The 16,812-nt window shown below is 48.8% G+C and overlaps 1 protein-coding gene and 2 long non-coding RNA genes across 3 annotated transcripts in view; 2 read left to right on the forward strand and 1 right to left on the reverse strand.

Moving 5' to 3' along the window:
- LOC309342411 overlaps nt 1–16,812 on the forward strand; it is a 223,794-nt gene that overhangs the window by 33,630 nt on the left and 173,352 nt on the right. The gene's annotated exons all lie outside the window — the stretch shown is intronic.
- On the forward strand, nt 1,744–3,597 carry LOC309342420. The gene is made up of 3 exons (XR_014156796.1): nt 1,744–1,804; nt 2,302–2,423; nt 3,467–3,597. It is a non-coding gene; the product is annotated as an uncharacterized lncRNA (long non-coding RNA).
- Nucleotides 8,115–12,063, reverse strand: GMNC (geminin coiled-coil domain containing). The gene is made up of 3 exons (XM_081862841.1): nt 11,977–12,063; nt 11,309–11,425; nt 8,115–9,078 (listed from the first exon to the last, which is right to left on the reverse strand). The coding sequence occupies exons 1-3, from the start codon at nt 11,998–12,000 to the stop codon at nt 8,440–8,442; spliced, it is 780 nt and encodes a 259-aa protein (XP_081718967.1). The 5' UTR covers nt 12,001–12,063; the 3' UTR covers nt 8,115–8,439.

Below are 16,812 nucleotides of genomic sequence, written 5' to 3' on the forward strand. Positions count from 1 at the left end.
GCTGGGAATAAAGCAAGGAGAACACTTGTTTTAACTTAGGGATGGGTGAATCTGTGTCACCGTCAGTTCATTTTCATTTCTCATTTTTTTCAGTCATTGAGATATGCATAGCTAGGCACACTTTACCCTAGAATCCACACTTTTGTGGCCATTGCTTGGCACTGCAAAATGCAGAGAAATGTGGATTTTGAAAGCTGGCTGCGCTTCAGTTACACATTGTTTCGGGAGGGGTGAATTAGGTCCAGTATACCTGAAGGAGCGTCTCCACCTCCATCATTCTGCTCGGACGCTGAGGTCCAGTGCCGAGGGCCTTCTGGCGGTTCCCTCATTACGAGAAGCAAAGCTACAGGAAACCAGGCAGAGGGCCTTCTCGGTGGTGGCGCCCGCCTTGTGGAACGCCCTTCCAGCAGATGTCAAAGCGATAAACAACTACCTGACATTCAGAAGACATCTTAAGGCAGCCCTGTTCAGGGAAGTTTTTAACGTGTGATATTTTACTGTATTTTTTGTTTCTATGGAAGCCACCCAGAGTGGCTGGGGAGGCCCAGCCAGATGGGCGGGGTATAAATAATAAATTATTATTATTATTATTATTATTATTATTATTATTATTATTAGTTTGCCTTTCTGTGTGAGCTTAATCAAATGTCTCCTATTTTAGCTTGCTGGCATTTTAGTGTGCCATTCTAGATTTTAAAAGTCTATGATGATCCACTTGGCATTTTTTCAGGACATGGAGAACCACAAAATCATTGGCATCGAAATGAAAAGGGAAATTCAGGCCAAGGCAAGCAATGTGTTACTTTTATTAGACATCACTACAGGTACATTCCACCATGAAGTTCTCCTCCCCCCCCCCCAAGAAAATAATGAATGGGCCCCTTGCTGAGTCCATTCATTCCAATAGGATGTGTCCACAGAAGAGCAACATGCTTTCTGAATGGAGCAATAAGTAATAGAGGCTTTTCTTTTAACAAGAAAAAAAAATCACTCACAGACACAAACATTAAACAAAAATCATAAACAAACCACATATTATGCATCAAGTTAAATTAATCAGGATTATCCATTAAATTAAATTTATTGCTGCTGGCATTGCAGCATTCCAAGAATGTGGGTCATTATCATCATGATTAACAGAGTGCATCTTCCGGCTAGCAAGTGGAGGTGCAGGATCATAGCCTGTTGGAAACATTTGCTCTGCATGTAGAAGTTCCCAGGATCAGCCCCCACTACAGTCGTACCTTGGAAGTCGAACGGAATCCGTTCCGGAAGTCCGTTCGACTTCCAAAATGTTCGGAAATCAAAGCGCGGCTTCTGATTGGCTGCAGGAAGCTCCCGCAGCCAATCGGAAGCCCCAGAAGCCCCGTCGGATGTCCGGCTTCCAAAAATAGTTCGCAAACTGGAGCAGTCACTTCCAGGTTTGCAGCGTTTGGGAGCCAAAACATTCAAGAACTAAGCTGCTCGAAAACCAAGGTATGACTGTATCTCTAGTAATAGTATTCACATAGAGAAAGTACTACTTTACAAAGGTAAACTGTGGAACTCCCTGCCACAGGAGGCAGTGATGGCCACCAACCTAGACTGCTTTAAAGGAGGATTAGGCAAATTCTTGGATGAGGAGGAGACTTTTGATCGCTCCTGGCCAGGATGGTTCTACTATGCCCTCCATAGATGGAGGAAGCTACCACAATACAGTGCTATAAGCATCAGGGATCTGACTTAGTGTAGCGTTGCTTAATGGGTATGTTCATGGGGTGTCTATGGGCTTCTCAAGACAAGAGTGGTGGGCACTTGAAAGGAGGCAGCAATGAATGGCAGATGAAGGTGATGGACTATATAGAACTGGCGGAAATGACTGGCAGAATCCGAGACCAAGGTGAAGAGTCGGTGGAAGAAGATTGGAAAAAAATTAAAGTTTATCTACAGAAACATTGCAAAATTAAGGAATGGTAGAAGGATGTTGGAATGAAGCAATGTGGTTTTAGCAGAAATGATACAAAGGATTAGGTAAAAATGGATTTGTTAATTGGTGAAAGACGAGAATGTAAAATTACAGTATATTAAGATAAATTAATAGGATAAAAACAAAGCTGGAAAGGATTTGCTGAAATATCTAATTGAACTAGAATACAAAAAAGGGAGGTGTGAGGAGGTCAAGGAAATAAGCAAAGGAAAGAAAGTTATGTAAAGGTTTGATCTGTGTTTTGTCTTGCATTTTTTCTGTCTTTTCTTATTTTTCTCTTTTTTGTTTTTTGCTAATAATAAATATTATTTTTTAAAAAAAAATAATGAAAAGAGGCAGCAATGATTCTCAATCCCGGTTACTGGAAACCATAGGAGGGGAGAGTTGCTCTTGTGTTCGAATCCTGCTTGGGGCATCCTTCCCATTGGGGCATCTGCTTGGCCACTGCGAGAAGAGGGTGCTGGACTAGGAGGGCTCCCTCTGGCCTGATCCAGCAGCTTCTTCTGGTGTTCTCCATGCTTTGGTTTCAGGGCTCGTCTTACATCTCCCTGCACTGACAGCCAGCCCTCCACTAACTTCGCAGGGGCTGTTAAACATGACACCCCCAACAGCACACGGCTCTGGGTGGAAGGAGAGCGATCCATTTGTGGCAAAGCAGTAATGGGCAAGGGCAGCACCGATAGAGGGGGAAGTAGGTGGCATGAAATGGAAAAGCCAAGTCCTTCAAAGCTGGAGGAATAAAGTTGTCCTTCAACTGGAGCTGCTCATTTTTGTCGGAGTTTTCTGGCAAGACTTCAGGCCCAACAGGGCTGTTCTTCTTCATTGGCCCAACCATGTATACAGGTCCCAACTTATCATCAAGTGAAGAAGATGCCCACACGGAACTCTCCTAGATCCACATGGAAGCCTGTATTCTTCAGTGGGTGGGGGAAAAACTACTTATTTGGGCAAGACAACATCTTGGGGGAACCTGATGAAGCCCCGTTAAAGAACAAGTGCCATAGCATGGAAGAACTTCATGCAGCACATAATTAACCTGTGGAACTCACTCCCACAAGATGCAGCGATGCTCACTAACTTGGATGGTTTTAAAAGAGGGTTAGAGGGGAGGGCTATTCACAACAGAGCTATGATAGCGCAGTCAGTGGAGCATGAGACTCTCAATCTCAGGACTGTGGGTTCGAGCCCCATGTTGTGCAAAAGATTTCTGCATTGCAGGGGATTTGAGTAGGTAGGTGGTCCTTGTGCTCTACAATTCTATGATTCTATGGCTATGCCAGAATGGCTGTGCTTTGCCCTCCACAGTCGGAGGCAGAGGTGCTTCTGAATGGCAGTTGCTAGAGAGAGACCACAGGAGGGGAGACGACTCTTGTTCTCAGGCCCTACTTGTGGGTTTCCCATGGGCAACTGGGTGGCCACTGCAAGGCTGCTGGACTAGATGGGCCATTGGCCTGATCCAGAAGGCTCATCTTACATTCTTAAGTCTTGATGAGTGCCAAGGAACGTGGAATTTAGGCTTAGTTCTCACTGGGGAGGTCAACCTGCTTCTGGGCTACATTGCTTTAGACTGCAGGGAGGGGGGGTTGGTCACTTGATCCTTATTCCTCTACACACACACACACACACACACAATCCCTACACGTGTTAAGGAGAACAGCTCTAATTGTCTAAGTGCCAGAAACACTTGTATACAGGAAAGCATTCAGTTACAGTTGTACCTCGGGTTACATACGCTTCAGGTTACATACGCTTCAGGTTACAGACTCTGCTAACCCAGAAATAGTACCTCAGGTTAAGAACTTCAGGATGAGAACAGAAATGCTTCAGGATGAGAACAGAAATCGTGCTCCAGAGGTGCAGCGGCAGCAGGAGGCCCCATTAGCTAAAGTGGTGCTTCAGGTTAAGAACAGTTTCAGGTTAAGAACGGACTTCCGGAACGAATTAAGTTCTTAACCTGAGGTACCACTGTACCAGTGTACTTGGTAGAAGCAAAGATCGCCATTGTTGAAGCAATGGTTCTTCAACATCAACTTCATTGGACTGGTCATATTGTGCCGATGCCTGATTATCGTCTTCCAAAGCAACTACAGTGGTACCTTGGGTTACATATGCTTCAGGTTACATACGCTTCAGGTTACAGACTCTGCTAACCCAGAAATAGTACCTCAGGTTAAGAACTTTGCTTCAGGATGAGAACAGAAATCGTGCAGTAGCGGCGCGGCGGCAGCAGGAGGCCCCATGAGCTAAAGTGGTGCTTCAGGTGAAGAACAGTTTCAGGTTAAGAACGGACCTCCGGAACGAATTAAGTTCTTAACCTGAGGTACCACTGTATGAGGTTGCCATCCACATTCTGCAATGCTCAGCCCAAATACAGGTCGATCAGCTTACAGAGAATTGGGTTCCACTTCAGAACAAATTTAGGAGAACGAGGGGTGTGGAGCCTTTTCAAGCCTGGCATGATGACTGAGTTGAACGAAGATGTTCCGGACACACCAATCTCTCTACAACCTGTTTGTGTTGTTAATAGCAATGTGAAGCAGAACTGGAACTTATCTGGAAGAATTCTGGAATTTCCCTGAAGAAGGGAAAGATGAGTTTCTGTTATCCTAATTTAAGACCTCCCCCGCCCCAAGTATTCTCACTGATTGACATTTTTGGATTTAGTGACATTAGAAACAAAGCAAAGTTAATGGTGAATCTGGAAAGTTAACGTTTAACATAATTGCCTTGAGATGTGTCAGTAGTGTGGCTAAAAAACAAAAAGAGAAGCAAAGAAATAAAATTGCATTTCACACTCAAAATTTGGAAAAACTCAAAATTCTTGATTTGAACTGGGGCCAGAGGGGAGAAACAGCTGTGCCAAATTCTGTTTCAGCTTTGGTAGGGAGTCAGCTCCTCTGCCATTATTCTCATGCAGCCGTGGCACTGGTTTCTGTGGCAGTGTCTCTAGCCAGAGGTGATGTGAGCGGTCAGGACTGGATTACACATTAGGACAGGCTCAGAGTAGACCCAGATCCCTTCCTGCTAAACCATCCTTTGCTACAGTCGGGCATTTCTGGCTGTGGGCGCAATGTCCTCTGGTCACAGCTGCAATGAAGACGCAGCTGCAATGAATTCCGGAAACTGTACAATTAGCAGCAGAAAAGGAACTGCATTTCAGTTTTGTTGTTGTTTAGTCGTTTAGTCGTGTCTGCCTCTTCGTGACCCCCTGGACCAGAGCACGCCAGGCCCTCCTGTCTTCCACTGCCTCCCGCAGTTTGGTCAGACTCATGTTTGTAGCTTCAAGAACATTTCAGTTACCCAACGACAACTGACCTGGCAGTGTCTCTCCACAAGGAACTGACAACTGCGCTCTCCGTTCTTTGCAGGGTGGAATCTCCTTGCCTCCTCAGTTGAAAGGAGGCAGCGATGCTTCTCAATCCCGGTTACTGGAAACCGCAGGAGGGGAGAGTTGCTATTGTGTTCGAATCCTGCTTGGGGCATCCTTCCCATTGGGGCATCTGCTTGGCCACTGCGAGAAGAGGGTGCTGGACTAGGAGGGCTCCCTCTGGCCTGATCCAGCAGCTTCTTCTGATGTTCTCCATGCTTTGGTTTCAGGGCTCGTCTTACATCTCCCTGCACTGACAGCCAGCCCTCCACTAACTTCGCAGGGGCTGTTAAACATGACACCCCCAACAGCAAACGGCTCTGGGTGGAAGGAGAGCAATCCATTTGTGGCAAAGCAATAATGCGTCAGGGCAGCACCGATAGAGGGGGAAGTAGGTGGCATGAAATGGAAAAGCCAAGTCCTTCAAAGCTGGAGGAATCAAGTTGTCCTTCAACTGGAGCAGCTCATTTTTGTCGGAGTTTTCTGGCAAGACTTCAGGGCTCTTCTTCAGGCAGCAGCAGGGGAAAGTGCAGCTGGTGGGACGCATCTTGCCCCTCCCTGCTCAAGAACGAGCATGAGGCAGGCAGGCACCCATGCAGGCAGCACTTTGGGGACTTCATTGCCTTCCGCTGCCAAAGCTCATCTGACCCACAGATCTCCAGGGCTGAGAGACTTCCGGGTTAGCGCGAACGGCTAATGGCGGATTCCCTCCGAGCTCCGGAGGGAATCGGCTCTGCTGAGGACGGGTCTTGCCGTGCCGGCGACACGGGGACCCTCAGAAACCGCAGGCGCGGAAGCCTGCGGACTTGGTGACTCGGTGGGCACCTTAAGCGCCCTCCCCGACCCACGAAGAGCCTTTTTAAAGGCTGCGGAGAGGGTACGGAGAGTGGCGTGGTGCTGAGAGTAGACCGCTACCTCAGTAGAGCGAAGCCGCAAGCCATGGCCGGAGAGCGCTGACTTTCTTCCCAAAATTTGGACTGGATAACAAAGGACCCGTGAGTAGTGGAATTTGGACTTTAAAAATTTTATCCTGTGAATTCGGCACGATCGGGGGATGTGTTAAAGGGAAGTCCGCACCCCCTCTACTTATAGACGTTTCAAAGCAAGGAACGGAGAATTAAGGCGGAATGAATACTGTTTTGATGATTTAAAAGTTTCTCACAAATTTGATAGAACAAGATTTTTGTGCTGGAGAGAAAGGGAATTTGGAACTTTGTGTGTATCCCCCCCAAAAAAACCCGGGAGTGTCCTATTTGGGTCCCGGAGGAAGAAGTGAAAGGAGTTTGACAGCTGTCAAAGAAGCTGTCAAACGGGCGGACAAAGTAAAGAATTTTGCTATTTAATAACTCTTGGAATTAAAGCTGATACATTTGGACTGAGGCGATTGGAAACAAAGTATTGATAATAACAAAGTAACAGATTATTGGAAAAGGACTACTAAATAACTGAAAGCCCCCTAGGGGGAATTAGTGACATTACAATGGCTGCAGAGGGAAAATTACTGGCGGAGATAGAAAAAATGTTTTTTCTCGTGGGAATCCTGCAGGAGCAGAGTATGGCTCTGAGTAAAGTTTTTATGACCTTGAATCCTGAAACAAACAACTCTGCTGAATGCACAAAGGAGATGTACGATAAAAATTCTGCAGCTGAGCAGGAAGAGATGCCTTTGGAATTGACAGAGAAAAAAGAAGGAGTTCAGACACTACAAGTGGAAAATATCAACCAGAAATCTGCAGCGTTAGAGTATGAGCAAGAAGACCTCTGGATTACAGACCTACGAAAGATGAGAAAGAAGAAGAGAGAAGCCCCTGGAGTACTTGGAATATTAAAACTAGAAAGAACAAAGCAATATGATTGGGACTTTTCTCTTGAGTATGGAAAACTAGATGGTCTTTCGCAGCAAACACTCTTCAACATTCTGAATGAAAGAAAATATGATCTGACTCTGACTGAACTCCTTCGGGGTCTTAGGACCATCAAAGAGGACTACCAATATAGCTGGCAGAGAGGGACTGACAGAGAATCAGACGCCTCGGACGTGAGGAATCCGGGCTAGAAATATTTTTTGTTTGTTTTCTGGACATTTGTCTAGGAAGGGACAGAAACCGGGGCAGGGGGGGGAGAGAATAGAATTATAAAATGTTATGTTTTGTTTTACTTGGTCAATGTGACCTATAATTAATATAATAAAGGGAAAATTTGTGAAGGGGAAGTTAGATCGACCTTAAAAAAAAAAAAAAAGAAATTAATGATTATAAGAGAATTGGATAGTTGAATACAGATAAACAAAAGATTTTAATTTTTAAAAGTAATGTGAATATCTTTAAGAGGTTAGTTAAGAACTTGCTGAATTAATTCTGGAATTGGGATGTAAGAGGAGGGGGTGGGGGGAAGTCAATGAAAGTGGGTAAAGAAACTTAGGGTATGTAATTGTTTGTGTGTTTGTTTGTCTTTGTCTTTGTGTGTGTGTCTGTTGTTATAAAATGTAAAAACCCAATAAAAATTATTTAAAAAAAAAAAAAAAAAAAAAAAAGATCTCCAGGGCTGAGCCTAGGGCCCAGCAGCAGGTACAGAGCACCTCTGAGCATGTGCAAAATGGATTGCCATTGTTACTCGCCAGGCAAGCTATAGAACATGGCAAGGTTTCTGGGTCTGAAGAGGAGGCCTCCTCCTTGGATAGAAATCACAAAGTTGCAACCCCCCCCCCCAGAGCAAATGGAGCTCTCAAACTCCTTGGTGGGCACATGGGAGGGAGTTGGAGGGAAGATGAAAAGTTTTCCGGCAGGAGCCATGTAGCTTTGCAAACTTGCACAGAGCATCACCTCTCTGCCGTCCACCTGCTCACTGCTCGTGGTTTGACTGTCCGCATCGATCAGCTTTGATCCATAGATGGGTGGCTGCAATTTGCTTCTAGACAGTGAGCTAGACTTCCATAGCTGCGTATCAGACTAGCAGTAGCAATGATAATCCCAGGCCCTCCCATTCTCAACAGAAATGCAATAGGGCCTTTAATGTTTTTTATCACTCTTAATCTGTAAACACATTGTTTTCCTGGCAGTGCTGAGGTGGGTTTGGGGTTTGGGGGGGTGGACAGAGGAAAGCTCCTTCACTCAGGCTGCTTGGGTACCCAAGTCAGCTTCCACCCTCCATCTTCATCCCGGCGCACAAAAGCCTGTCCCTGGCGGAAGGTGTGCGTTTTGACGTTGCAGTGGGGGCTCAAGGAGGTGGTGAAAGCCACCTCCGTCGGGGTGGGAGAGGCGTCCGAGCAGCAGGGCAGCCCAAAAGGCAGCGGAGGGTAGTTGTTCTCAGGCAGTAAGAAATGGCAAGGTGGGTCGGGTGCGTGACGCAAAGGCTCTTCTCTCATGCCGCTCGTCCTGTCCGCGGACAGCAAAGCGGCACACCTGTAAACAGCTGGCTGGCTGTCATTGCACCCAAAGTTCGTTGCCTCAGGTGGGTCCCCAGTGAAAGAGCCCAGAGGAAGCTCCGGGGTCAAGGCACTGTAGTTAGCTGAAGCAGGCGACTCATCAATCGTGTCTAGGTCTTTGAGGCCCAGCGTCCGGAGGACCCAGGTGTCCACGTGGGGGTCGCGTGGCTCTTCGCAGGCTGAGAAAGAGCCCAGCAGGTTCCGCCTGGCCTTCTGCGGGTGGGACGCCTCGCGAGGAAGGGGAAGGCCTTCTGCTCTCAGCCTCCGCTTGCCACTCTGGAGTGGGCTGTGAGATTTCTGGCCGCTCTGCCGCAGCAGCTCCTGTTTGAGAGGGCAGCAGAGAGAGGGGGGCAGAGAACATCTGATGAGCAAGTCTGAGAATATTGTGCAGTTTATAAGCGTAAGAGGCTGGAAGGGGGAGTCTGCCTAACCAGATACACCAGATACAGGTAGGTAGTCGTGTTGGTCTGCCGTAGTCAAAACAAAAAATAAAATAAAAATAAAATTCCTTCCAGTAGCACCATAAAGGTAAAGGGACCCCTGACCATTAGGCCCAGTCGTGACTGACTCTGGGGTTGTGGTGCTCATCTCGCTTTATTGGCCGAGGGAGCCGGCGTACAGCTTCCGGATCATGTGGCCAGCATGACAAAGCTGCTTCTGGCAAACCAGAGCAGTGCACGGAAATGCCGTTTACCTTCCTGCCGAAGCGGTGCCTATTTATCTACTTGCACTTTGATGTGCTTTTGAACTGCTAGGTTGGCAGGAGCAGGGACCGAGCAACGGGAGCTCACCCCGTCGCAGGGATTCGAACCACAACCTTCTGATCGTCAAGCCCTAGGCTCTGTGGTTTAACCCACAGCGCCACCCGCGTCACCAGTAGCACCTTGGAGACCAACTAAGTTTGTTATTGGTATGAGCTTTCGTGTTCATGTATCCTGAAGAAGTGTGCATGCACACGAAAGCTCATACCAATAACAAACGTAGTTGGCCTCTAGGGTGCTACTGGAAGGAATTTTTATTTTATTTTTTATTGTTTCAAATACAGCAGATTTACCTAAGCCCTGTGACTCCACTCCTGCCCCTGTTAGCTATGAGAAGTTGTCACAGGGGTGGGACGAATCACAACACTAGCTGGAGAGTAGAAGATGCACAGGATTCATCAAATTTTAAGGGCCTGGTGTTTCCTGGTGCATGTCTTCTGCAACATGTTCTTGATGCAGGAAATTGGGGTGAATTTATCCTGCTTTACTGAGTGTTCTGTGATGCTACTCCAATGCTACGAGATTCCTGCTGTCTGGAAGCGCTATAGCACAGCAAAGACAGACAGATCCCAACAGCAACATTTACAGGATTTCAGCAGGGCATTACAGGGCAACCATCGACTGGAAATGAAGTAGTATGGACACCCCAGAACTTTTGCAGGTGCAAACAGTTCTGAAAGTGGGATTGTGTATAACCGCCCCAAAAGCACATTGAGCACAAATCATCATGGATGTGCAATGAAAACGAAGCCTGGAGGGTCTCCAGGTGAATTTGAAAAGGAACTGGAAATAAAACTGCCGATATCATCATGCCATTATGCAAATCTATGGTGCGACCCCATTTCTGCTCCCCTCACCTCCAAAATGATCAAGGGAACAAAGTGAGGAATGATCAGCATTTGAGACTTTTTAGTTTAGAGACAAGGCAACTAAGAGGGACAGGACAGAAGTTTAAACAAAATAAAAAATTCCTTCCAGTAGCACCTTAAAGACCAAGTAAGTTAGTTCTGATCTGAAGAAGTGTGCATGCACACGAAAGCTCATACCAAGAACTGACTTAGTTGGTCTTTAAGGTGCTACTGGAAGGAATTTTTCATTTTGTTTTGACTATGGCAGACCAACACGGCTACCTATCTGTAACTAGGACAGAAGTTTATAAAATTATGCCTGGAGTACAGAAATACAGTGGTACCTTGGTTCTCGAATTCAATCCGTTCCGGGAGTCCATTCGACTCCCAAAAGGGTTCGAAAACCAAGGCGCTGATTCCGATTTGCTGCAGGAGTTTCCTGCACGTAATTGGAAGCTGTGGAAGCTGCATGTCGGACGTTCAGCTTCCGAAAAACATTTGCAAACCGGAACACTCACTTCCCGGTTTGAAGAAGAAGAAGAAGAGTTTGGATTTGATATCCCGCCTTTCACTCCCCTTCAGGAGTCTCAAAGTGGCTCACATTCTCCTTTCCCTTCCTCCCCCACAACAAACACTCTGTGAGGTGAGTGGGGCTGAGAGACTTCAGAGAAGTGTGACTGGCCCAAGGTCACCCAGCAGCTGCATGTGGAGGAGTGGGGAAGCGAACCCGGTTCCCCAGATTATAAGACTACCGCTCTTAACCACTACACCACACTTGCAGCATTCGGGAGCCAATTTGTTCAGGAGCCAAGCCATTCGAGTAGCAAGATACCACCGTAGAGCAAAGCATGTTCTTATGTTCTGAATGGGTCACGTGGCTATGTCTCACAGGCCGTGATCTCTCTCTCCCCCTCTCTCTCTGTTTCTCCCTGCCCTGGTTACCTTGGTTTTCTCCTCTAACTGCTTGACCAGAGCGGAGTTCAGGAACTGCCTGAGGTGGTTGTTCTCCTCCTGAAGCCTGGCCAGCTCTTCCTCCTTCTGCAAGAGGGTGTCTTGAAGCTGCAAAACACAGAGAAGGGTGAGGACGGAAAGCTCCACGGCCCTGTAACCCAAACTGCTAACTTTGCATGGGTGCCTTTGGAACCCGACACCCAGCAGGGAACCCGAGGGAGCCAAGGAGATCAGGAGTACGACTGTCCCAGACTCACTTCTGACTTTTTCTATTCTCTCGCCGTGTATTTGAGGAGATTCCTTTGAAAAACGTAACCACAAAGGCACAAAAATGTGTGCAGGAGGGAGGGGAAAGTCAACAGCAAACAATGCGCGGGGATTAAACACACAGGATTAGCTCCATCACAATGCGGGGTTACCAGTTCATCTCCTTCTCCATTTTCAGAGGGGATTTCAACAAGGCAAGAGAAATAAAAGGGTCCCCTTCAAAAGTCATCCCAGCTGCATTTTATACCTTGGGGCAGGTGAGCATGTAAGATCTGCACCGTAACACTGGTATTCTCACGCATCCTCCGAATTCAGCTGCAATAAATAAACCCCGGTTTTCGGCATCAAAATCCCAGCCTAATTTCAGACTGGCGTAGATTCACAATTGTTACCTGTTTGTTCCTGTAGAGCTGCATGGAGAGCTGGTCTCCAGACCCTGCATCGTCTTGGAGGGAGATGCCCAAATTGCAGGAATGATCTGCAGCAACAGAGAGAGATCAAAGAAATCAGAGAGCTGGAATTGAGGGTTACAAGAATGTGAGGATGAATGAAACCTTCATGCATGTTGGGTTCCCCTCAAAGGGGGGCAGGGAACCCACACACCCATTCACTTATTTTTCCTCTGTATCATCTGAAGAAGTGGGTGCTTTAGCTGAGATTCCTGCCTTGCAGGGGGTTGGACTAGATGACCCCTGGGGTGCCTTCCAATTCTATTATTCTATATCTGCAGATGCTTGACTGGATCTTAATGGATCAAGACAAAAGTCTCAATTTTTTAAAAAAGACATCAATTTACCATTGTGGAAGGGCATACTCCTGCACAGGCCTGGTGGAACAGAAAAGTTTTTAGTAGGCATTTAAAAGTTGGCACACAAGGTGCCTGCTGAATTTCCAGTGGCAGGGAGTTCCACAGGGCTGGGGCGATGACACTAGACCAGTGGCGGCCAAACTTGGCCCTCCAGCTGTTTTGGGACTACAATTCCCATCATCCCCTGACCACTAGTCTTGTTAGCTAGGTATGATGGGAGTTGTAGTCCCAAAACAGCTGGAGGGCCAAATTTGGCCATCACTGCACTAGACGCTTGGTTTCTCGCTGTTGTCAAATGAGTCTCGCCAACTTGCGGAATGACCAATGGCACTCCTAAGAACCTGAGAAGAGCCTCCTGGGTGAGGCCAATGGATCCCATTTAGTCCAGCATCGTGTTCTCACAGTGGCTGACCAGGTGACTGTGGAAAACCAGCAAGCAGGATTCGAGCGCAAGAACAACTCTCCCGTCCTGTGCTTTCCAGAAGCTGGCACTCAGAAGCATCGCTGCCTCCAGTGATGCTCCTCCAGCTGATCTCAGTGATGGAGCTGGGAGATCAGGGTTCAGGCACCCTGGGCCAAAGTTGCTCAGGGCTTTGTCAATTAATAGAAGAACCTTGATTCTGGCTGGACTGTAAGTGGGCAACCAGCGAAGATGGTTTAACGGGGGTGCCGCATGTGTCAACGGCATCTTCTGAGCTACAGTCCGGTGTGGCGGCGGCACAGACCATCCCAAGAGAAAGGCCGCCCCTCCCTCTTCCCCCATTAAAAATGAATTCTGTCCCCTAAATAATACTTGATCACCAAGCTCTCTGCTGCAGTTTGCCAAACATCCCCATTCTGAGCTGTTCTTGGCATCCCAGGACCAAGAGGAGCTGGAGAGGTCTGGAGTACCTTTCAAGGCCCACTCAGACCACAAAGGCAACACAGCCCCTCTCTTGCGCCCCTTGAGGGGCTGGTTCCCACAAGCCCTTCGCCCCCGCTCAGAAACCTCGGGACTCCTGCCGCCATGACATTTGTTCCCAGGAGCAGAAGGGTTAATTGGCCTGGGAGGCAAGTGTGTGGGGAGAGACTGCAAGTGGATCTTGTGGAGTGTTTAGAGTCCAAGGAGTCTTCTCCAGGGCTTGATTTGCAAAAGGAGAGGGGCCCAGGATGAAAGAGGGACTTGGAGATGGTGCTCTCGTGCGAGGAAACTGGTCTGTGCACGAGAATCAGGTGTGCGAAGTCATCACTGGTGATGCTTTGCCGACAGGAAGTAGTCACAGTATAGTATAGTATAGTATAGTATAGTATAGTATAGTATAGTATAGTATAGTATAGTATAAAAAATAAAATAAAATAAAATAAAATAAAATAAAATAAAATAAAATAAAATAAAATAAAATAAAATAAAATGAAATAAAATAAAATAAAATAAAATAAAATAAAATAAAATAAGGGACATGATAGTCTTGCCAGCCTCAGACTTATTCGGGAGCGACCAGACATACCAGGGAGGAAATCAGTGTAGAGAGAAAAGGCTGAGGAGGGAGATCAAAGAACATAAGAAGAACCATTGTAGAATTGTACAGCTGGAAGGGACACCAGGGGTCATCTAGTCCAACCCTGGGCAATGCAGGAATCACAGCTAAATAATTCCTGCTAGGTCAGGAATTCAGAAACTCAGATATGTTAGCTAGGCACCAAATGGCTCCTTAAACCTGGGTTACAGTCATCAAAACAGAATGCCTGGTTGCCATTTTGGGGCCAGGCAGCTTGAGAATCACATTTTTCAATGCAACGTTTCGGTTCCTGAAATTTGTTCTGATCGTGCAGATAAAATATAACGGATGAAATTCTACAGGATGGGGTATTCGTGTGTGAAAACGGTCCAGACCTGAGGATCCCCAGACAGGCAGCTCCAGAAGGGAGAGATAGAGACAGATAGGTCAGAAGACACGGAGGCCAGCAGTAGGTGGCGCCAGAGCCATCCTCTGGTTGTAAGAATGGAAGCAAGGATGTGGGGACCATCTGGGGCTGGTGGGGCAACACCCCATCTGACCTGATGGATCAGCCTCTGCTCGGCTTGGCACAGAGACCACAATTTTTGCAGTCCTTGACCTAACTTTGCTGGCAGTGGGTGAAAGGAAGGCAAGCGCCCTCTGATTCTAGTTAAGCCAGAACTCTGGAGCCTCTGCATCGCAGAAGTGATTCCCTTGAGCAGCTGTGTCAAAAAGGCTTTGGACTTCCAGGCAGTGAATAGTTCTGGCACTGCTTTGAGGTTTTGCTTTTGTGTGTGTGTGTAATCATTTACTAGAATAAAACAAAATAAATGTTTAAAAATGCATAATTAACTTATGGAGTTAATTATGCCCTGCCACTGCCACAGGAAGCAGTGAGTACAGGACGCAGGACTAGATGGGCCTTTGGGCTGGTCCAGCAGTCTCTTCTTATGTTCTTCTATCAGATTGAAGACACACAACACTGATGCTGTGAAGGAATCGCTAGTTTTTTGATGCTGGAAGTGAAATCCCATGTGGGTTTTCTAAAGGGGAGAGGAGACCAAGAAAGAAGATTCTAGCTGGTACCAGATCAGGGGACGTTTCTGGAAAGATGTGAAGGTGGAGCATAGCCAGTTTGGCTGGCTAGAGGTAAAGGTAAAGGGACCCCTGACCATTAGGTCCAGTTGCGGATGACTCTGGGGTTGCGGCGCTCATCTCACTATATTGGCCGAGGGAGCCGGCGTACAGCTTCCGGGTCATGTGGCCAGCATGACTAAGCCGCTTCTGGCGAACCAGAACAGCGCACGGAAACACCGTTTACCTTCCCACTGGAGCGGTACCTATTTATCTACTTGCACTTTGAGGTGCTTTCGAACTGCTAGGTTGGCAGGAGCAGGGACCGAGCAACGGGAGCTCACCCCGTCGTGGGGATTCAAACCGCCGACCTTCTGATCGGCAAGTCCTAGGCTCTGTGGTTTAACCCACAGCACCACGCGTCCCTCCATTTTGGCTAGTTGCCATCTATAACCCTCTCCTCCTCCTCCTCTATGAATTTGCCTAATCATCTTTTAAAGCCATCAAAGCGGGTGGCCATCCCTGCCTCCTGTGGCAAGGAGTTCCACAGGTTATCTATGCACTGCAAGAGGAAGGACTTTCTTTCATCTGCCCTGACTTTTCCCAAGCTCCGCTTCATGGGTTTTTGTTTTACACGAGAGGGAGACATGCTTTACTCCTCCACTTTCTCCACGCCCAAGTGGGTCCCTTCTAACTAACTGATTTGGGAACCGCAGACAGGTCCCCGCTGCATGCAAGCGCCGCCGCAGGGAGCCAGGGAAGCCCTAGCGCCTTCCTACCTGCCGCGCTCCCCGACGGAGAGTGCGAAACTGCGAGCGCAGCGGCCGGAGGAGGAGGAGGAGGCTGGAGGGGGCGGGCCGAGGCGCGCCGAGGCGGACCAAGCGCTCCTCCGCCTCCTCTCGCCTGCGCGCCCGCGCCGCGCCTGTCCGGCCGTCGGACGGCTCTTCCTTACCGGCGGCGGTGCTGCTGCTGCTGCCGCCCGGTGCCTCGTCGTCGTCCAGGAGTCCCGCGGCGGTCCAGACGGCGTCGAGCCACGTCTCCGGGGCAACCTTTGCCGCCGCTGACGTCGAGTGGGCCCAGGGGCGGGCGCAGACGGGGCCCCCCGCGAAGGCCGGCGGCAGCTCTGGGCAGGGCGCGGCGCTGCTCTGCCGGGAGGGAGGAAGAGGGGTGGGGTGAGAGGGAGGAGCGGAGAAACCCCCCTCGACGGCGGGGCGGGGGCTCCTCTGTCGGACTGCGCGCCCAGGACCCTTCGACGGGATCCGGAACGAGGGTCTGAAACCCTCAGGCACACACACACACACACCCTCCAGCTTCACCCCTCCAAACAACACGTCTTCCACCTGGTGCCTCTCACGATGGTAGGCAAGCGGTGCCCTTGGACTGGGAAATTGGGGGGGCACCCCTTGCCTCCCCTACGGGCCCTCTTTGCAACTGCAAGTAACACACACAGCCCCCTACCCAAAAAAGTGCCCTGTACCGCGCCTACCTAGAGGTGATGGGCGGGCAGCGGGCGGGCTTACACGGGGCGGACTCTGCCAAAGCATTCCCCACCACCACCCGCAGGAAGCGCCCCCGCGAATGACCCCCTCGGTCCCTTACTAGCGCCTCTCTCACCGGGCGTCCTGCCGAAGGCGCCCACGTCGAGTGGCGCGGGGCGGGGGGAGCTGCCGAGTTGCTTCTCCCTTGGGTTTCTGGAATCCGAGCCCGTCCAAACTCCCCGGACAGTGACACACACGCCAGCCAGCACATCCCTGGAGTTGGCACGCAGAGAACACCCACCCACACCAAGATAGAGACCCTGCCCAAAAGGACCCCTTCCCGGCTTACCATCTGGAAGGTTGGGGTCGGGATCCGGCCGTCCCCCCGCC

This window comes from Podarcis erhardii, assembly GCF_964252035.2.
Source record: "Podarcis erhardii genome assembly, chromosome: 5".
NCBI lineage: Eukaryota > Metazoa > Chordata > Lepidosauria > Squamata > Lacertidae > Podarcis > Podarcis erhardii.